The 19,320-nt window shown below is 42.2% G+C and overlaps 1 protein-coding gene across 1 annotated transcript in view; it reads right to left on the bottom strand.

Moving 5' to 3' along the window:
- Positions 1 to 1,712: 1,712 nt before the first annotated feature.
- Positions 1,713 to 19,320, bottom strand: part of Ep300 (E1A binding protein p300) — a 70,688-nt gene continuing 53,080 nt past the window's right edge. The window contains exons 20-31 of the mRNA XM_032918283.1: positions 18,717 to 18,797; positions 16,478 to 16,534; positions 15,847 to 15,924; positions 13,511 to 13,578; positions 12,539 to 12,689; positions 12,281 to 12,427; positions 11,899 to 12,012; positions 11,023 to 11,188; positions 9,773 to 9,937; positions 7,816 to 7,977; positions 5,167 to 5,448; positions 1,713 to 4,984 (exon numbers count right to left, since the gene is read on the bottom strand). Coding sequence (XP_032774174.1) covers positions 2,798 to 4,984; positions 5,167 to 5,448; positions 7,816 to 7,977; positions 9,773 to 9,937; positions 11,023 to 11,188; positions 11,899 to 12,012; positions 12,281 to 12,427; positions 12,539 to 12,689; positions 13,511 to 13,578; positions 15,847 to 15,924; positions 16,478 to 16,534; positions 18,717 to 18,797 — 3,658 coding nt within the window. The 3' untranslated portion in view covers positions 1,713 to 2,797. The remainder of the gene's footprint in view (positions 4,985 to 5,166; positions 5,449 to 7,815; positions 7,978 to 9,772; positions 9,938 to 11,022; positions 11,189 to 11,898; positions 12,013 to 12,280; positions 12,428 to 12,538; positions 12,690 to 13,510; positions 13,579 to 15,846; positions 15,925 to 16,477; positions 16,535 to 18,716; positions 18,798 to 19,320) is intronic.

Here is a 19,320-nt window from a genome sequence, read left to right as displayed (position 1 = left end):
TAAATCCCCCAACCCCCATAAACTCTATTCTTAATAAAAACAAAAACAAAAACCCCACCACCATCACCACCACCAAACACTGACATTGACAATACCAGGGGAAATAAGGCTCACAGATGGGTCTGAGATAGTCAAACTAACTAGGTATGAGGAAGGCTTGCACTGCAGGAAGGACCACAGAGCAGTTGCATCAGGCTCTGACCAGCTCTCATTACCACCTCCACCAAACAAAGGGCAGTAAGATTTTTAAAAAAGCTGGGGGGGGAAAAAAAAAAAAAAAAAAAAAAAGAAGCTGGCTGGGTGGTGCCTGCTTTAAATCCTGACACTTGGAGGCAGAGACAGGTGGATCTCTGTGATTGAACAGGCTTGCCTGGTCCACTAATCGAGTTTCAGGGCAGTCACTTGTCTCAACAAAAATAAATAAATAAATAAATAAATACATAAATAAATAAATAAGTAAAATAAATAAAAATCACGGTCTGCTTTTTTTCTTTATCTCATACACAGCCATTTGAGGGAGAACAGTAATAGCAGGGACAAACCCAGGATCTTAGCTTCCAAGAAAGCGCTCTACTCACTCAGCCACATCCCCAGCCCTGTTCAATCAGTGCATGCAGCCTACGCCTGCTCCTCCCTCTAGAGAGGGAGACAATGTGAGGGCACAGCTCAATAACAGGGAAACAGGTGCCGTGTCTGCTGGATAAATTGATCTGAGCCGGGGTTGTCCATAGTGAATGCTAGCATGTTCAAACCCATCTTAATGCTTTTCTATTTATTTCAGGACTAAAATTGCATGAAAAACTAATTTGAGTCATTAGTGTCAGAATGCCTGTAACCCCAGCACTAAAGACAAATGCAGGAGCATTACTGCTACAAGTCTGAGGTCAGGATTACACGAGCGCCTGCATTAAAACAAACTCCTCTTAAGTCTTCCCTGGGTCTGAGCGCTGATCTGGTGGATCCTTCCTTGCTGCCTGAATGAGTTGTCAGTAATGAACTTAGTCTGGCTAAGTTGCAGTAATGCAATTTATCTTACTAATTAAATGTAATAATTTTTAAAGAGTCTTCTTTACAGGATAGGAAGTCCTGAATCATAGGGGGAAAAAGTTAGGATGAGAAGTGTTGCCCTTGGCTGTTTGTGAATTAGACCAGGCTGGCCTCAAAGTCAGAGATGGGCCTGCCTTTGCCTCTAAGTGCAGGCATTAAAGATGTGTGCTACCACCCAAGGCTTTCCTGGGTAACCTAGGCCGGCGTGGACTTGCAGTGACTTTCTCATGGGGTTTCTACATCTGGTAGCTAACAGCACTTTACCATTTGGCTGGTATAGACGCACTATCACCTGAACCTTGGGGAAACTCACCAAAATATAGTAAACTATTACATGTACTTCCCTTTTCCTCCTGCCCTAAACAGTAGGCTTGCTAAGTAGCAGATTTTTTTCCTATTGTGCTGAGATCTATTAAACTGAGTCTTCAATGTTCCTAGGATTCATGTCCTCAGGTGTGCTACTCAGTTGACAATGACTTCCAGCCTCTCTTTCTGCTTCTTCTCCCTTGTCAGTACCGGGCCTGCAGGTAGCTGCCCACTGTGGCACTGCCATGGCTAGCTGAGGGAATAACTGGTACAGGTCAGGCAAACACTGGACCAGCTTCATCTCCAAGCCTGGCCAAAGACAAAAGATGAGCCCTAGAGAGGTGACACAAGACCCAGGCGTCTGTCTCACACAGTTTATTTAACAATAGGTAATAAGAAATCAAATTTAACAGTCTATACAGTGATCCAAAGTTCATATTTATAAGTAATCAACCTTAATTGCATGATTTACAACAGTTGAGGGTTTTTGCTTTCTATTTTCAAGTTTTACAGAAAGTGTACGTGTGGGGCAGAGTAAGGAAGAAAGCAAGTGAAGAAACCTCAGACATTTGCATGTTAAAATCACCCCACTGGAGTCATTTCTTACCCTCTTTTTTAATTTTTTTCCTTTGTTAGATGTAAAAATAACAAAAAAATTCTCTCAAGAAACAGAAACCACAATATTATAATACATCAATTTGGCAGCTGCCCCTGTATATTATGAAAAAGTCATTTTTTTTTCTCTACATGTACAAATTATCTTAATACTTGAAGTTTTACCCTTAGACTTACGGAATAGAAAATTTTCTGGAGCACAAAAGTTGACTTGAGGGGTGGAAAGAGGAGGCTTTTTAATTTTTTTTAAATGTTTTTAAAAGAATGAACATCTTTGCACCCAGAGAAAAAAATTGGTATTTTAATATATTTATATATATTTATATATATATATATAATGTAATTTTACGTAACATTAACCCCTTTTGTCCTCTGGTTTTAGAAATGTTCTTTTTTTTTTAAATTCTTTCATAAAGTGAGGAAAATAGGGAAAAATGTCAACCATCTGCACCAGTAAATAATAACTATTAATATTACATATTTTCATTAATTTAAAAAAAATAATAAAACCTATTGGAGGTGCAAGGCAGGAGCATATGGTTGGCTTCAGACCTCAGTTGCCTCCCAGTGCACACTTGAACCACACACACAAGGGGAAAAAAGGGCTGGGGTAACCAGCCATAACAAAAATATATTCTCTGTAATCTATTATCCCTCAGGTTCATCTGGCGTGTTTGCTTTAAACCATAAATGGCTACTGCACAGTTCTTACATGTTCCAAGGAAAATGGGTCTTTTAGGCTAAGAAAGATTCAAAAAAATTGTTTTCAGTACAAAAAGTCTTGTTAAGAGAAAATAATCTTTTGCTCCCAAAATACTACAAGGTGTCTCTAGTGTATGTCTAGTGTACTCTGTGAGAGGTTTGAACTCAAGTCTGCACTATCGGCGCTCAGTCCCAGGTCCGTGGCACTTGCACCGTGGAGGTTTGCCATGCCTGGATTGCTAGCGAGCTGTGAAAGCATTGAATTCTGGTCTGGGCTGGCAAAATGCCCTTGTTCCATGGGGTTGGCAGCCTGGGCAGCTACCAGTCCAGGGTGTGGGGAACTGGTCTGTGGAGAAACATGGTGTGGAGAAGGCTGAGGCTGCATCCTCGGAGACGGGCTGGAATGGGGGGGCTGAGACTGTGGTCGAGGAGAAGGGACAGGCTGGGGAGAGCGCACTTGATTGGAGAGAGAATTAGGGATTTGTTGACCTTGTAGGTGTGGGGACTGTGCCTGATTTGGGAGCATATGCTGCTGTGGGCTCATAGGGTTGGGCTGAGCAGGAGACCCCATCTGCTGCTGAAGAAGTCGCTGCTGATAGGCCTGTAGACTGGCTCCCGCCTCAGCCCCCAAAGCCTGGGGAAGCTGACCCATCTGTCCCATATTTCCTTGCTGCATTTGCTGCATGTGATGCTGCATTCGCTGCTGTTGCTGCTGCTGCTGCTGTTGGGGTGGATAGCCAATTCCTTGGGGCTGCTGGAACTGGTTGTGGTTGGCCATTCCAGGGCCAATTCCTGGCCCTGCTCCCTGCTGTTGCATCATCTGACGTCTTAAGATGTCTCTGAACTGTGAAGGCATGGTGTTGTGATTCATGTTCATTTGCTGAGCTTGGGGACTCATCCCTCCCATGGGTGGCTGGAGCTGCTGCTGAGGCTGCTGCTGAGGCAAGCCAGCTCTCTGGACTCCTGCCTGCATAGGATTCATGTTCTGCAAGGCTGGGTTGGAGTGGACACCTTGCTGACCTGGCATGGTCGGTGGCTGCAGCCCTGGCTGTCCCTGGGGCATGCCAGGCTGTCCAGGGAGAGGCTGTGGATTAGAGTTGGCATACTTGGCAGCCCGCTGCTTGATGAATGCAGCCAACAGTTGGGGGTTGGCATGAAGGATACTAAGCACCTGTTGCTGCTGTAAGGGAGAACTGGGAGACCTGAGAGTCCGCAAAAGGTTTTGTAAGGCTTGTTGAGACACAGTGCCTGGCTTGAGAGGGCTCACACCTACTTGGCCCAATCCTGGCTGTGGAGCCATGTTCAAAGGCTGACCATGCTGGGCCACTGACATCATGGCTGGCCTTGGCATCCCTGACTGCATCTGCTGGGGCTGAGGCATTCCTCCTTGGGCCCAAGGTGGCTGCTGCTGCATTCCTGCGGGACCCATTCCTGGATCCAAATGTCCACCAGGACCTCTGGCCATAGGAGGTGGGTTCATACCCATAGGGGCCATAGGTGCCATCTGGTGCTGGATTGGCCTTTGGAAAATTTGTACATGGGCCATCTGGCGCTGTGTCTCTGCTGCCCTCTGAATCTGCATTGCCATCTCTACTGCTGCGGGTGGAGGCCCTGGAAGTGGGGGCTGAGCAGTCTGAGGTGGGGTTGGTGGGGTTACTTGGCCTGCTGCCTTACCCTGGGACACAGGGCCAGCAGTTTGAGTCCTGGGTAAGTAGGGTGTCATGTTGTTGGGAGGAGTGGGCTGCGGTTGAGAGGTGGGTTGGGGCTGGGGTGTCTGTGGGGTGGCTGGCTGTTGGCCAGTTGGGGTAGTTGGAGTAGCAGGAGTTGGGGACGGCAGGCCCTGCTGCTGCCCCGCCACCCCAGTCCGTTGCATGCTGGCCATCCTCCTGCGCAGCATCTGAGCCTGTTGGAGCCGGTGCTGCAGCTGCTGCTGCCGGAGCTTCTGTTTGATGTTGAGGCAGAACGGCACCGGGCACTTGTTCTCCTGGCAGTGCTTGGCGTGGTAGCAGCAAAGGGCAATGAGCTGCTTGCAAATGGGGCACCCGCCGTTGGTTTTCCGTTTGCAGCCTTTGGTGTGCTGCACCACCCTCTTCATCTTCTGGCAGGAAGGGAGGGAGCAGTTGGCATTGCGGCACTGGCAGGCGTGCACCAGCGACTGGATGCAGCGTTGGATGCTCAGGCGGCGAGAGTCTCCTGGGCTCTGTGTGGCTGCGGCTTGCTGGTTGTTGCTCTCGTCATCCAAGCCCAGGCCTAGTTTCTCCATTTTGTGGTCATGATTTTTAGTGTTGTAACAGGTGATACACAGGTCATAATCCTGAAGGAGAAAAAAAAACCAGAAATGCAGTTGACTCTGCAGGACTGAAACAAAAGCTCCCTTTATAAAACAAAACCAATCTCTTCAGCTGTCACTCCCAAAAAGAGGGCAGATGTTTGTAACGTGTAACTCATACAATGGGGACCAGTGTCCTGTCGTGTCTCCCCACATGCAACACCTACCTCACACACAGTGCAGTGCCAGCGTGTCTCCACGTGGTGCTTGCACTCATTGCAGGTGTAGACAAAGCGATCTTGACTCTGTGTGTGCAGCTCCACCAGCATGCACATGGTAGACCACTGGGCTCTTCGAAGTGAAGAGAATTCCAGGTGCTTATCCCTTGCAAGGGTGAGGAATGCGTCTCTACCATCCATCAGGTCGCAGGGGATGAGAGGGTCAGGATCAACAATGGGAGGCAGGGAGTTGGGAGCAGGACAAGCGATGAGGCGGATTACAAAGAAGACCTGCCAACAGACAAGGCTCACTGTGACTCTGGAACTATAATGCCACTGCAACAGAAAGGCACCAGAGGAGAGGCGCACACAGCAGGAGTGGGTTCAGGGTCAGCTGAAACCCTTCTTCATCCTTGTTCATCTTGAGACTTTAAAGAATCTAAAACTCAAGACCAGATATAGTGAGTGGCTCACACCTTTAATCACAGCACTCAAGAGGCACAGGTAGGAGTCTGAGGTCAGCCTGGTCTATGAAGAAAGTTCTAGAACAGCCATGGCTGTCTCATAGAGAAACACTAGCTTGAAAAAACAAACAAAACAAAACCCTAAGACTTATATCCTGTTACTTCATTTCAGTAAAACTTCAAAAAACAAGCAAACCTTTCTCAGGTTCTACTTTAAAAATGTATGTGCATGTATCTTACATTTTTTTGTGCATGAATGTTTTGCTTGCATGAGTCTGTACCGCTTGTATGCCTCTTACCCCAGGCAAGAAAATTTATCATCTGCCCTCTATCATTGGCCAGTTCCGGAGGTTGAAAATTTGTATAAATTGGCATAAAAATCCTAGTCGTGAATCTGAAATGTACCTACAGAGTCTGAGATTAGATATCCACCTTTGGTTTTCCATTTGCAGGGTATCGTAAGATTAGATAAGTTAAGTCTGGATAGATTGTTTAGTGATTAAGAGGACCAGAGTTTAAGTCCCAGCAGCCACAAGAACGCTCACATGTCTTCACTCCACTTCTCAGGGTTTTGCCCCCTCTTCTGGACACTATGAGCACTTGATGCATGTGGTGCACACACACATATATTCCTGGAGGCAAAGCAAGCACTCACATGCAGCTCACAAGAGTCTGTGACTCAGACTGTACTGGACCAGCCGCCCTCGCAGACATTCATGTAGGCCCAACACCAAACGTACACAAAAATAAAAAAACGGAATCAAATTAATCACCATTAGCATTTCAATCAGTACTATACTTTCAAAATTGAGTGAGGCCATTGGGCTATTAGGAATGTTTTCTGACAGTGATACCCACTAGAAATACAGGAGGACTTGACTTCCATGCCAGGGGTATGGCTGACAAGACTGCATTAGGCATCTATCTAGCTTTGACTGTTATCATTTTGTTAGGAGTAGGCAGAGGAAGGAGCACATGGGGAAATGGTTTGAGTATTTGCACTTCCTCACCATTCTGTCTTTTCTAGTGTCAACAATTAAGTGATCAGTCTTCTCACAACTTAACTGCTGCTTAAGAAATTGCTTATGAAGCTGGGCCCACATGGGGGATGATGCCTTTAATCCTAGTACTTGGGAGGCAGAGGCATCTCTGAGAGTGTACAAAGTGATAACTAGGGCTGCTACACAGAGAAATCACATCTTGAAAAGCAAAATAAACAAACATAAAATAAGAAACTGCTTGTGACTTCATCTTAGAATAGAGTTGAACTGTGATAAGAAAAAAATACATGGCCTGGGGAAGCACCTGAGCTCAGGAGCCTGGTACTAGGTATGACCAGGCCTCTAAGACTGTCCTCAGCTATACAGTGAATGGAGACCAGCCACGTTATAAAATGATCTCAGAAACAAAAAATTATTCCTTCCATTCCCAAACCTCTTAGAAAAGCATGTTAAGGGGCAGAGAACAGTGGCTCAGTGGGGTTAGGCATTGCTTTTTGTCACAAGTTGCTTTTGCAGAGGACCCAAGTTCCAGTCCCAATGCCTTCGTGGTGGCCATCTTCTACCCCAGCTGCAGAGGACTTGGTGTCCTTTTCTGGCATGGAAGCAAAGCACCCATTCACATAAAACTCAATAAGTAAGTACAGCCATGTGAGCAGCTCTGTAATCAAGCTTTAATTTAGAAGGGGGTTTAAATATGGGAATATGATTATGAAAGTCTGAGCCAGTCTTAAATCTAACATTAAGCACTATTACAAAATAACAGTGGGGCTCTAAGTAACATGAAACATTTGAAGAGTAAATCTGTAAAAATGTTGGCACATGCCTTTACTCTCAGAACTAGAAAGATAGAAGTAGGTAGATCTCTATGAATTCTAGGCCATACGGGACTTACAAAATAGGACCCTGTCTTAAAAAAGTCAGAATTTTTGAAAATCTATCACTAGGATTAGACAAACCATGCTTACACTTTGAGACACAATGCAAATTTATAACAGCTCATAGTCACACCATTTTCTCACAAGCAAACTCTATCTGCATACTCTTCTCATCCTAGTCAACCCTCCTCCAGTCAAACCATTTCTTCCCTCCGAATTTCCAGCAACCTGGAGTGAGTTCTTACCCTGTCGGCTGGGGTGAACAGCTTAGGAGCCCACCCTCCACAGCCTTCCTTCTACCCTGCACCCCTCACTCACCTCTTTATGCTTTTCCATGGTGGCGTACAGTTTCTGAGAAAGGTCATTAGACACGTTGGGCACGCCAGGCTTCTTCTTGTTGCCCCTGCTTAGGCTGCTCTTGTTTTTGCTGGTCTTCTTGTTATTCTTCTTCTTAGCATTTTTGCTATCGCCTTTTGTTACCTGTAGGGCAGCACAAAGGAGAAATGAAGATTGTTAAGACAGATCTGAAAATGACTCTGGGCTGATAATTTTTGTTGTTGTTGTTATTTCTGTAGCTGCTTATCACCCACTATTTCCTTTTAACGATTTTCTTTTTTTAAACTTACAAGCAAATGCTTAACTATTCTGTGTGTGTGTGTGTGTGTGTGTGTGTGTGTGTGTGTGTGTGTGTGTGTGTGTGTACAATTGATGAATGTATGCCATCTGTACATGAGGTCTTTTGAGGCTCTCTGATTCCAAACTGGAGTTAGCTATGACCTTTTTCCTGTGGATATAGGGAACACAGTTGAACTGGGTTCTCCTTGAATAACAACAATAACTTTGGAGTACACAAAGCTGCCTTTCTTTTTTTTTTTTTTTTTTTTTTTTTTTTTTTTTTGTTTTTTTTTTCGGCGTTGGGGACCTAACCGAGGCCCTTGCGCTTCCTAGGCAAGTGCTCTACCACTGAGCTAAATCACCAACCCCCAAAGCTGCCTTTCTAAATTGCTTCCCAAAGACCCCAAGTTTCATTATGTAGATGAAAGCTTGTAAACTTTTTCAGAAAAAGCCTCAATTTGCTCGGAAGTGGTGGCACATGAATGTAATCCCAGCACTCAAGGGCAGAGATTGGTAGATTTCTGAGTTTGAGGCAAGCCTGGTCTATAGAATGATTTCCAGGATAGCCAGGGCTACACAGGGAAACTGTCTCTAGAAAAGAAACAAGAAGAAAAGAACGAAAAACTACAAGAAAAAACAGACAGAAAAGCCCCAGTTTGCAGAAGCCATTGGCTCACGTGTCCAGATTAGAGATAAGACTTGAGTGAGGGGCACCATAGTTGGCAAACAAGAAAGAGGGACATCAGCAAGCTGCCACATAGGACCTACTCAGTCATGAAGCTAACCAAAAAATTAAAGCATTCTGGTAAATAGGGGGAGGAGAGGAGTGGAAGGGGGGTGGGGGAGATTAAGGATGGTGCTGCCATGTTTGCTTTTAAAACCTTTCAGTCTTTTTTTTTTTTTTTTTTTGGTGCTTTGGTGCTGGAGCCCAAACTTATTCATCTAGGACCCTTGTATGTGTGCACATCATGGCACAGGCCTATAGACGTCAAAGGACAGCTTATGGAAACTGGTTCTCTGCTTCAACCATGTGGGTTCAGGGAGTAAATTCTTTGTTTGGTGGTCAAGTGCCTGAGTCTTTTTATTTTTTCCTTCTTTTTGGACAAGGTTCACTATACAGAAGTCTGGCCTTGGAACTCACACACATCTGCCTACTTCTGCCTCCTGAGTGCCGAAATAAAAAGGTGTGTGTAACCCGCTTAACCAGACTTTATTAAGTTGAAATCTAGAAAACAGTCTAAGTGTGCTCCGGTCAATAACTGATCAGGCTACTATGAAGGAGTCTCGTTAACTGATCTAGGCTTGTGCCTGCCTGTGATTGCCAGCACTTCTGGGAAATACACTAGAGAGCATATGAAGTCAGCAAAGCCTGTAAGCAGCCATAATTTGGTCTATTAGATCCATTTTTTGGTATGGTTCTCCAGGAACTTTTATTACTCAATGTCAGGATACTACTTACAAACAGAGAAACCCTTAGTTCTGAGAGTTTGCCTGCTATGCAGCCAAGGTTGACCTTGCATTATGAGGCCCTAAGGGCTGTGATTGAAACACATTATAGCTAGCAGAATTTAAATTGCCCTTTTACACCAAATCAAAGTGTAAACTCCTTTCTGTATTATCAATGCGATGTCAAGACAGACACTGCAGACAAAGTTCTTACATCGGTACTCTCGTTGCTGGTGTTTTCTTCCCGTTTTCTCTCTTCCTCTTCCTGTTCAAGTTCCTTGATGCTTTCTTCCAGAACATTGGGCCAGAAGTCACCTTCAAAGTAGGGTAATTCCTTTGCACTTGTTAATCGATCTTCAGTAGCTTGTTTTAAAATATCCTGTTTAAAAAAAAAAAAAAAAAGCCTATGTAAATATTAGGAATTTCTATGCTTTCTTTCTAAAAATTTTATTTACTTTTTGAGACAAAGTTTTCTGTGTAGCTCTGGCTATCGTGGAACTTACTATGTAGACAAGACTGGCCGGAAACTCACAGAGATCTGCCTACCTCTGTAGGGACTAAAGGAATTCACATGCACCACAACCAACCAGCTGGCTTTCTGTTTTTAAAAAGCTTTCATTATATGGCAAAAATGAAAATGTCACTAATTTGTCACAATGTATTTCCTTCTTTCTTTTAGAGAGGGGATCACTATCTACCCTTGGTTCACTATGTACACAGCCCACTATGTAAAGCAGGTTAGTTGGTCTCCTCAGAACTCCCAGAGATCTATATACTTCAGTTTCCTGAATGCTGGAATTAAACACATGAAATTACCATACCCAATTCTTTCTTTTTTGAGACAAAGTGTCCCTACTTAGCCCAAGATGGCCTGCAATTCCCTATATAGATGAGTCGGGCTTTAAATTCAAGAGATCTACCTGCTTTTGCCTATCCACTGCTAGTAAAGACATGTACAACCATATCCTACCCATGATAGATTCAGCTATTAAATGTTAGATTTATTAATTTACTTTATATGTAAAAGCATTCAACCTGCATACAGCACATGTGTGCACCATGTGTGCACCTGGTGCCCACAGAGGCCAAAAAAGGGAAGTCAGTCAGATCACCTGGAATTAGAGCAAAGGATGGCTGTGAGCAACCATGTGGGTGCTGGGAATCAAATCTGGGTCCTCTGCAAGAGCAACTGCTCTAAACTGCTGATCCATTTCTCCAGACCCCCATGACACTTGTGAACTCTGAGTCATCCCGCCTTAGTTTCCGGAGTGAGATTTTAGGCAAGCACTACTTTGCTCATCTGTAAATCACCTAACACCTAGCCTTTCTATATTTGAAATTTTATGTATTAAAAAGAAACTTTAACGAATTAACATAACAATTACATGTTCTAAGACCAAACAAGACTTATCAAAAGAGAAGACAGAAAATAGTAGACTGGTACATTTCTATGTTCTAACTGACCTTGTAGTCATGGACAATACGTTCTGACACAGCCTTGTCAAGCATCTTTTTGTACCATTCTTGAAGGCGCTTGGGCTTTGGTATCTTCTGATCGGGTGGATGGCAATGGAAGATATAGTCATCTCCTTCACTTGGTGGACAGGCCCAGATATGCCCTGTTGTGTATCTAAAAATGCAAAGAGAAGGACATCAAGAAATAATTCGTGTTCGAGAAAGCTATAGTAACCTTCCTAGGGTTGTGGAGGATACAGGTGCAAATCCCTGCACACAGTACACCATGGACAAGGACAGAAATGCTCACTCTCAACAAGACCTGGAGCATCTGCACTAACAGTTCTCACACTACCTACTTGTTTTGAAAGGCCATGGAGGAAGGTTGTGAATTTCATTTATAGAGGGGCTTGGTTCTTGATTCTAAATCCTCAAATCTGTATTTTAAGGTCAAAGAAGAGATGAAAGCCATCTAACAAATTAAGTGGAAGGTGGCAAGTACTCTCTAGGATGTGTGGACTTGAATTTAAAGCTAGGGCTAGTTTCATATCCAAACTTATGAATGAACTTGTACCCTCTAGCCCAGGCCTCTTGTATGCTGGGACTCTAAGTGTATACCATCACATTCAGCCTGTTTTCATTCTTTATACTCAATTATAAAAGGATCAAGGAAATATTTCTCATTTTCAAATGAATAATACTAATGGTTTCAACAAAACAGACCTAATGGATTAATTTATTAGTTAACACATGGTGACATCATCTTTATATCATAGAAGATCTAAGAAATTGAGGTCATGGCTTCACTATATCAAAACCAACATGAGAAAGCCAAAATATATACTTACACATTTTCTACAACATATCACTTTTTAATATGCTTACCCTAATTTCTTGACATACTCCAAATATCCAATTAGAATTTCATGATAGACTGCAGTCCGCAAGCATTTAGGACGGAAGAAATGAACACTATCGAGGTAAGATATGTATACTCTCCTATATCAAAAACAAAGAAAAATGTTTCATTACGTATCATTATTTATTTGGCTAAAGACATCAGCATTCTTTCCTGTGTTCTTTTTACTTGTAACTATCATAGGGAAATCACAGGTGTGACTATGGGGACCTGGGTTGGCCTTGGCTTCCGTGTATGATTGACCTAATACATGCTATGCGCACCATCCTGTTTCTGCCCAATGTGCTTTTCTACTAGTTATAACATGAACCCAATCCCAAATGAGAAGTTGGTCACATAGAGTCCTACCTTTGGTTGGGAGGGGGACAGTCAGAGCCATATTCTTGAACATGCATGCCGAAGAAACACAAGTCAACACCATCAATTTCTTCGAAGGCAAACAGGGCCTTGGTTCGATATGGAAAAGATTCTGCCATCTCTCCACTATCTACAAACCTACGTAATCCAGATTAAAAGGAAAACACAAATCATTGAAGGTTGAAATCAACAATAACCAGTGTGCACAGTTGTGGGTCTGTAAGAAGTGAATGGGAGATTACTAGACACCTTGCTTTCATGCCTGGTTTCACCTCCACAGTTTTGTCAGAAGCATGAACAACCCGAACAGTGACCTCTCCTGATTCAGGGTGATTCTGTCGCCTCAGAAAGTCATTCACTCGATTCTCCAGAAAGGTCCCAAGTCTGGTAGAAGGCAATCCTAGAAATATGAAAGTTACAAGTCACCAAGGTGTGGCCTTCTATACATTCCTTTTTTTTTTTTTTTTTTTTTCTGGAGCTGGGATCGAACCCAGGGCCTTGCGCTTGCTAGGCAAGCGCTCTACCACTGAGCTAAATCCCCAACCTTTTTTTTTTTTTTTTTTTTTTCTTCTATACATTCCTAATGTCAAAGAGCAGGAGTGAAGTTACTGGGGCTGAAATTTCCTGTCAATACTGACAGGGTCAACCAACCTGATGTATTTGTTTTTTCAATATAGTAAGGTAACTGATAATCTTATCTCTCAACACAAAGTATTAGGTAATGTTAGAAGGTGTTTGTAAATTAATTCTACCGTGATTCTAGTCAATCACTTTTACATGTGCCCCACATTATGATATGTGCCAGAATAGGAAAAATATAGGGGAAAAATGCATTAAAAATTTCAGCAATTTTAATAGTTCAATATTCAGTATGCTATAGAATTATTTTAGCTAAATCTCTTTTTTCTCTTTTGAAAGAGGGGCTCAACTATGTAGATGAGGCTGGCCTCAAACTCAGGTCCGCCTGCCTCCCGAGTACAGGGCTTAGAGGTGTGCACCACAACACTTGTTATAAACAGTTAAAATTCATTAATTTTGGCTAGTTTCATTTTCACTAAGATTCAGGATATATATATATAATTTTAAAGACAGGGCAGGCCAGCTGCAAACTCAGAAATCTGCCAGCATCTTCCTCCCAAGTGCTGGGATTTAAGGTGTGTGCCACCACCTCCCAGCTATTTATAATTTTTAAAGCAAGGTTTACCTCTAAGAATGACTTACTTTTAGCAGAAAACTTATTTTCTTTCCTAGTTCGTGCAGTTTTCTTTAAACAGCCATCACAGACAAACCTAAAATGTAAACCAGGACTTTGCTTATATAACATAAAAATTAAAGCACCATGTAACAAAATCTATCATTCAAATCCAGGAAGGCTAAAAAAAAACAACTTGGCACTAGTTCCTACAAATATAACAAAGTTGATATAACCAGTATACAGCTTTTGGAAGACAGGTCTAGGATTTCTAGCTGAGAGAAACAAGAAAACAACTGTAATCCCAACTGATAACGGGAGAGAGGAAGATCAAGGAGACACTGTAGGCCAGCCAGTGAGAGCATTCGGGGGGGAAAAAGAAAACAAAACAAAACAAAACAAAACAAAACCAAAACTGCCAACAAAAGAGAAGGCTTTCACTTTCTCCTTAAGCTTCTGTGCTACATCCCAGAACCTGAGAGGGATGTAAGGAAGGGTTGGTCAAGGCTATATATAAAGTGCGTTGGACGATGGATCCATGTTTCCTCACATGAACCACTCAACCACAGCGACATGGATTTCTGTAAGTACACACTAGGCAAGTTCCCTACTACTGAACGGGATGTATGGTTCCAGAGCTATTACAGTCTTCAACTCTCGATTTTCCTGTGTCAGCCTCGGATGTTAGATGATTGACATTAAAGTCTATAATAAAACAACTTCTCGTTAAAAACCAACCCCCCCCCCCAAAACCCAAAAAACAAAGCAAGCTTAATATGTTTTTGAAAAATAATTTAGTCAGGTGGTGGTGGCGGCGGCATATGCTTTCAATTTCAACACTGAGTTCAAGGCCAGCCTGGTCTACAAGAGAAGCCCTATCTTCAAAAAAAAAAAATAAATAAAAAAAGTGTGTGCCCCTTACGTGTGGGTGTGCGTGCTTAGGGATCACTCTAATAACAGTTACAAGTAGTTGTGAGCTGCTGACTTGAGGGCTGAGAACTAACTCAGGGCCTCTGCAAGAACCATTTTCAGCCACAATACAATGTCAATGATTGTCTTTAATTAGTGGGCTGGTCTTAAATTCTGAATTACAAGAATGGTAAGAAATTTCTGTTTTTTTTTTTTTTTTTTTTTTTTTGGTTCTTTTTTTTTTCGGAGCTGGGGACCGAACCCAGGGCCTTGCACTTCCTAGGCAAGCGCTCTACCACTGAGCTAAATCCCCAACCCCATCTTAAGCCATTTTTAACATGTCAATCTTACCAAGCATGTCTCTTAAACATAAAGGCGAATCAAACAGAAAATCGAAAGTTAGCCACTGACAATCAATTATTGGCATTTTTCCAGATGAATGAGCCATCTGTGGGTACTCTTAGCTATATTAAAAAATTAGTGTAATAAGGGGAGCATTAGAAAGTGAGGACACATGACATAACTTGACTCTTAACTTGTTTTGCTTGGGAAGAAAGATTAGCCCGTTAGCCGGGTGGTGGTGGCGCACACCTTTGATCCCAGAACTTGGGAGGCAGAGTCAGGCAGATCTCTTGAGTTCCAGGACAGCCAGGGTTACACAGAGAAATACTATCTCAAAAAACCCAAAAGGTCAGCCCCTTTCTTCCAAAATGAAAAGTATCATTTTTGACTCTCATTTAAAATACTATGAGTCTACTCATAGATACTGGTCCCCCAGCCTGGGAAAGAGTCACTAGTGTATCATTCCAACTAGGATGCTTCAGGAAGGATGACTAGGTGTTCCTTAGCTTTATACCAATACCTATTCCCCTTTTAAGACTGTAGTTATCAATCAGTAAATACTTTCAAATCTGACAAATTCTGTTAGCTAATAGTGGCTTTAATATCAACACTTCACATTTCCTTTCTTCTACAGAGATAGGTTATGTCTATGTCTAAAATATGTATGGGAATCTGCCTGCCAAAGGGTGGTGCCACACCTATTACAGATGTTTGGGTATCTTAACACTCCAATGGCCAGTGCTTGATCCAGTGTGCCATCTCCCCAGCTGCTATTTACAACTGTACCGTTCTAAACTGGGTTTGCAGTGATCCTCTTCCCATCCAATGACAAAACAGTTTTGACAGTGTTAGGATAAAACCCAGAGCCAAACTGTGGAAGAAGGCATGTGCTGCACCATCAAGCTAGACAACTAATTCAAAAGAACGTAACTTTGTCCGGGTATGGCAATGTGTACCTTTGATCACAGCACTCAGGAGGCAGCATGTTCCTGGCCAGCCATAGCTACACAGTGAGGCCCTAACAAAACCAGTAACCTTGAACACACAAAACAGTTCGGTAAAGAATGCTCACGGAAAGGAAACAAAACAAGTCTGCTCATGTCTTAAGCCTCACCCAGATGGCCAGATGATCTCATGGTGAAGGACACAGATTTGGTGCATCTTTCTTCCACACTCTGTGCATTCAACAAACCTGGAAACGAACAGTATAAATTCTAAGATTCTGAAGCATCAAACAAAAATGTCCAATATCTCCTGTAAATTCTAACAAATCAAAAGAAAACTGTCAGGGTCAAAGAGGTAAAAAAAAAAAATTAGCTTAGCGGAGTTTTTTTTTTTTTTTTTTGCAAGTAACGTTATAGGGAGGGCAAATTTCAGAAGCAGTAAAGCATAGCTATTAAACCAACAACCTAAAATTTCAATCCAGGAAGGCAGTTCTCACTTCTGAGACCCTAAAGTCATCCCAGCCCTTTTCAGAATAAGAAGAAGGAACCTGTCCTCTTCAGTGCGTTAGGCTCAGAAGCTGACAGGTAGGCGAAGGGATTCTAAAGATGCACAGGAAAAGCAGTGAGGAGAACACAGCACTCAGCAGTAGTGTGATGCTTGGCAGGGAGCATGAAATGAACACGGAGTGTAAGGTGATAGCCCCTGTGACATTTATGATATGCAGTTGTTAGCCCAAGAACATTAAGTTATCTTGAAAAAAGGTCAGAGAATATACCAATAATTCATGGGAAACTACTTACAGTTCTGGATCCAGTGTGTCATTTTTTCTCTTGGAAAATTGTTCTTTATTTATTGTACTAAGAAAAGAAAATAGACATAATGAGAAAACAAACAGACAAAAAAATGACTTATTGAATATTCAATGCTCTTTGAACAAAATTCATTTCCTGTGAGTATTTCTTGGGTCATAGAAAATATAGTTGTATATAATGCAATGTTCTATAATATATCATCATTAACAGACAAAAGTCCTTTTGAAACAGGGTCATATGTAGCTATGGTTGGCCTTGATCTCACAGAGCTCTCCTCCCTTTGCCTCTGTAGTGCAGATTAAAGAATATGTTAATGCGTATAGTTCTACTTTAAAATCTGGTCCTATGCAGTCTCTAGGTTTTATAATCTGCTGTTCCCAGATTGTAAACATGGTGTTCACACTGGAGGCAGAGGCAAGTGGAGTTCTGTGAGTTTGAGGTCAGTTTGGTTTACACAGTGAATTTTGCAAGAGGTATGTAGTTGAAATCCTGTCTTGGAAAAAAATCAAGAGCAAAAAAAGAATAGGTTTTTGGGAGGTTGAGGGTGGAGAACTGCCTGGAGTCTAGAATATAATACCCTATCCTTATCACCCCTCCAAAAAGTACAAAGAAATCAACCGGATGACAGGTAGCTATGGTGATGTGCACCTCTAATCCCAGTGTTCAGAGGCAAGAAGATCTGAAATTACAGACCAATCTGGGTTGCATTGTGAGATCCTACAGGGAGGGGCAGGGGGAAAACACACACAAGAGGCCACTCCTCTGTATTTGAGGGAAGTCTGGTTTAGGAACCAGAAGGTCAAGTCCTGTTTTGTTTTGTTTTGTATTTTCAGCAAGGGTGGGAACAAAGGCTAAGTGCGTGCTTTTGGTTCCTGCAGTTACCTCAGACTAAATTTGAAGGAATAAACTTTTCATTTCAGGGGTTGGGGATTTAGCTCAGTGGTAGAGCGCTTGCCTAGCAAGCGCAAGGCCCTGGGTTCGGTCCCCAGCTCCAAAAAAAAAAAAAACAAAAACAAAAAAAACCCTTTTCATTTCATAGTATCATATGCCACTACTTCCCATCCTGTCCATGATCCCCGAATCCCCTATAAAACAAATTTAGAAGTGTATCTTACATAATAAATAAGTCTCAAGATTCATTCACCTTCCTTAATTGTCATAAGACCTTGATGAAAGACCCAAAAACCAAGAGCATCCACAATGACACGAGAAATTTTCAAAAATTTAGACTCTTAGGCTCATTATAGACTTGCAGAACCAGGAAGGGAACTCCATACTTTCTAACCTTAGAGCTTTACTGATTTAAAGTTTAGAATACCTGGCAGGCCACTCTCTGGATCCAAGGGTAAAACTGATTAACTTCCCTGTCCACAGCAGGAAACCCTTCCCTAGTGTGGACTTCTCCGGTTCTGCTAAGAGTCTAAGTGTCTCGTTGTAGACTCCCAGCATCTCTTCTACACAGGCACCCAGAACCTACTACACTGTATTTCAACAGTAATTGAAAGGGAAAGTGCTGCTGTATAAAATAAGCCAGGGTCCCTCAGAGGCTTGTTTCACTAATACTATCATTTCACTACTACCAAATTTAAATTTCACGTAAACATTCTTCATTAAGTTGAAATAAAGTGTCTAACTCTATGTTAAAGAGACTAACGATGCTGGTTGGCAGTTTAGGCCATGTGTTGAAATTTTTCTTGGCATTTACTCAACACTAAAAACTTATGACATTTCAAAGCTCCAAGGCAGGTTCACTTAAAGCTATATAGTGAAATCTACTAACTGGGGGTATTCTATTAATCTACAAAAGAAGGCTATAAGGACATTCTTTTTTTTTTTTTTTTTTTTTTAAATAAGGACATTCTTAATCCAACCTCCTTCAAACTCAGTATACTTCTGTATACTGTACAAACCTTTCCATTTTTAGAAGGGAAGGTATACTTTATATGTAGTCATTATTATTAAGATGACTGTCTATTGCTAACAGAATCTAGGCTAACCAGCCGAGTAGCAAATAGCCAGAGTAAGTATAGGGAACTCTATGAGAAGAGAACAGAGAATCAGTATCTAATTTAATACACCTCAAAATCATTTGTATTTAAACAGTAACCTATGACTGGTGGGATACAGTATTGTCCCACAGCAGTATGAGATCACCTAACATGTCTGAGAGCAATCCTGTGAGAATGGAGAATTAAAGGAGAAGGTTCAAAAGGATGTAGTTACTTACGTTTGAGGTTGGGAAGGGTCATCACCCAAAGAAACGCTCTCCCCTTGGATTTCATTGAAACACTTCTCACAGAAATGATACCTGTCGGCAAGAAGGCCATACTGGGGTGAACTGTTCCGTTCACACAACACAGCCCAAGCCAAGCAACGAAGCCACCAATCACAGCAGGCCAATGAGGGGAACGGGAGCAGAGAGCAGGTCATCAACGGCGACAAGGACATTCAATGATGCAGATTTATGGGCCCCACAGTTTGGGTTTGTTTTGTTTTTTTTGTTTTTTGATTTTTTTGTTTGAATTTTTGTGTATTTTTGCAATCAAAGCCAAGCGCAGACAACGACAAGCATGAGGGAGAAAAAAAAACAAAACAAACGAAGAAATGAGGGATTGCAAGACAACAAAAAACAAAAGCAAGACAAGACAACACAAAGCAGAAAGCCAAGGCAAAGCACATATTAGCATTAAATATTTCAATGGGATCACAGGTAGCAAATGATTACACAAAATAAGAAAATACCTTTCATTTAGACCCACATGGCTTGATTTTTACTACACAGTACTGCTGCTGTTACTATTGATACACACACACACCTCTTTTCCCCCCTT

This window comes from Rattus rattus, chromosome 1 (assembly GCF_011064425.1).
Source record: "Rattus rattus isolate New Zealand chromosome 1, Rrattus_CSIRO_v1, whole genome shotgun sequence".
In the NCBI taxonomy this organism is placed as follows: domain Eukaryota; kingdom Metazoa; phylum Chordata; class Mammalia; order Rodentia; family Muridae; genus Rattus; species Rattus rattus.
Note: the sequence above shows the minus strand (reverse complement) of the source record. Positions and strands in the feature narration are given on the sequence as shown.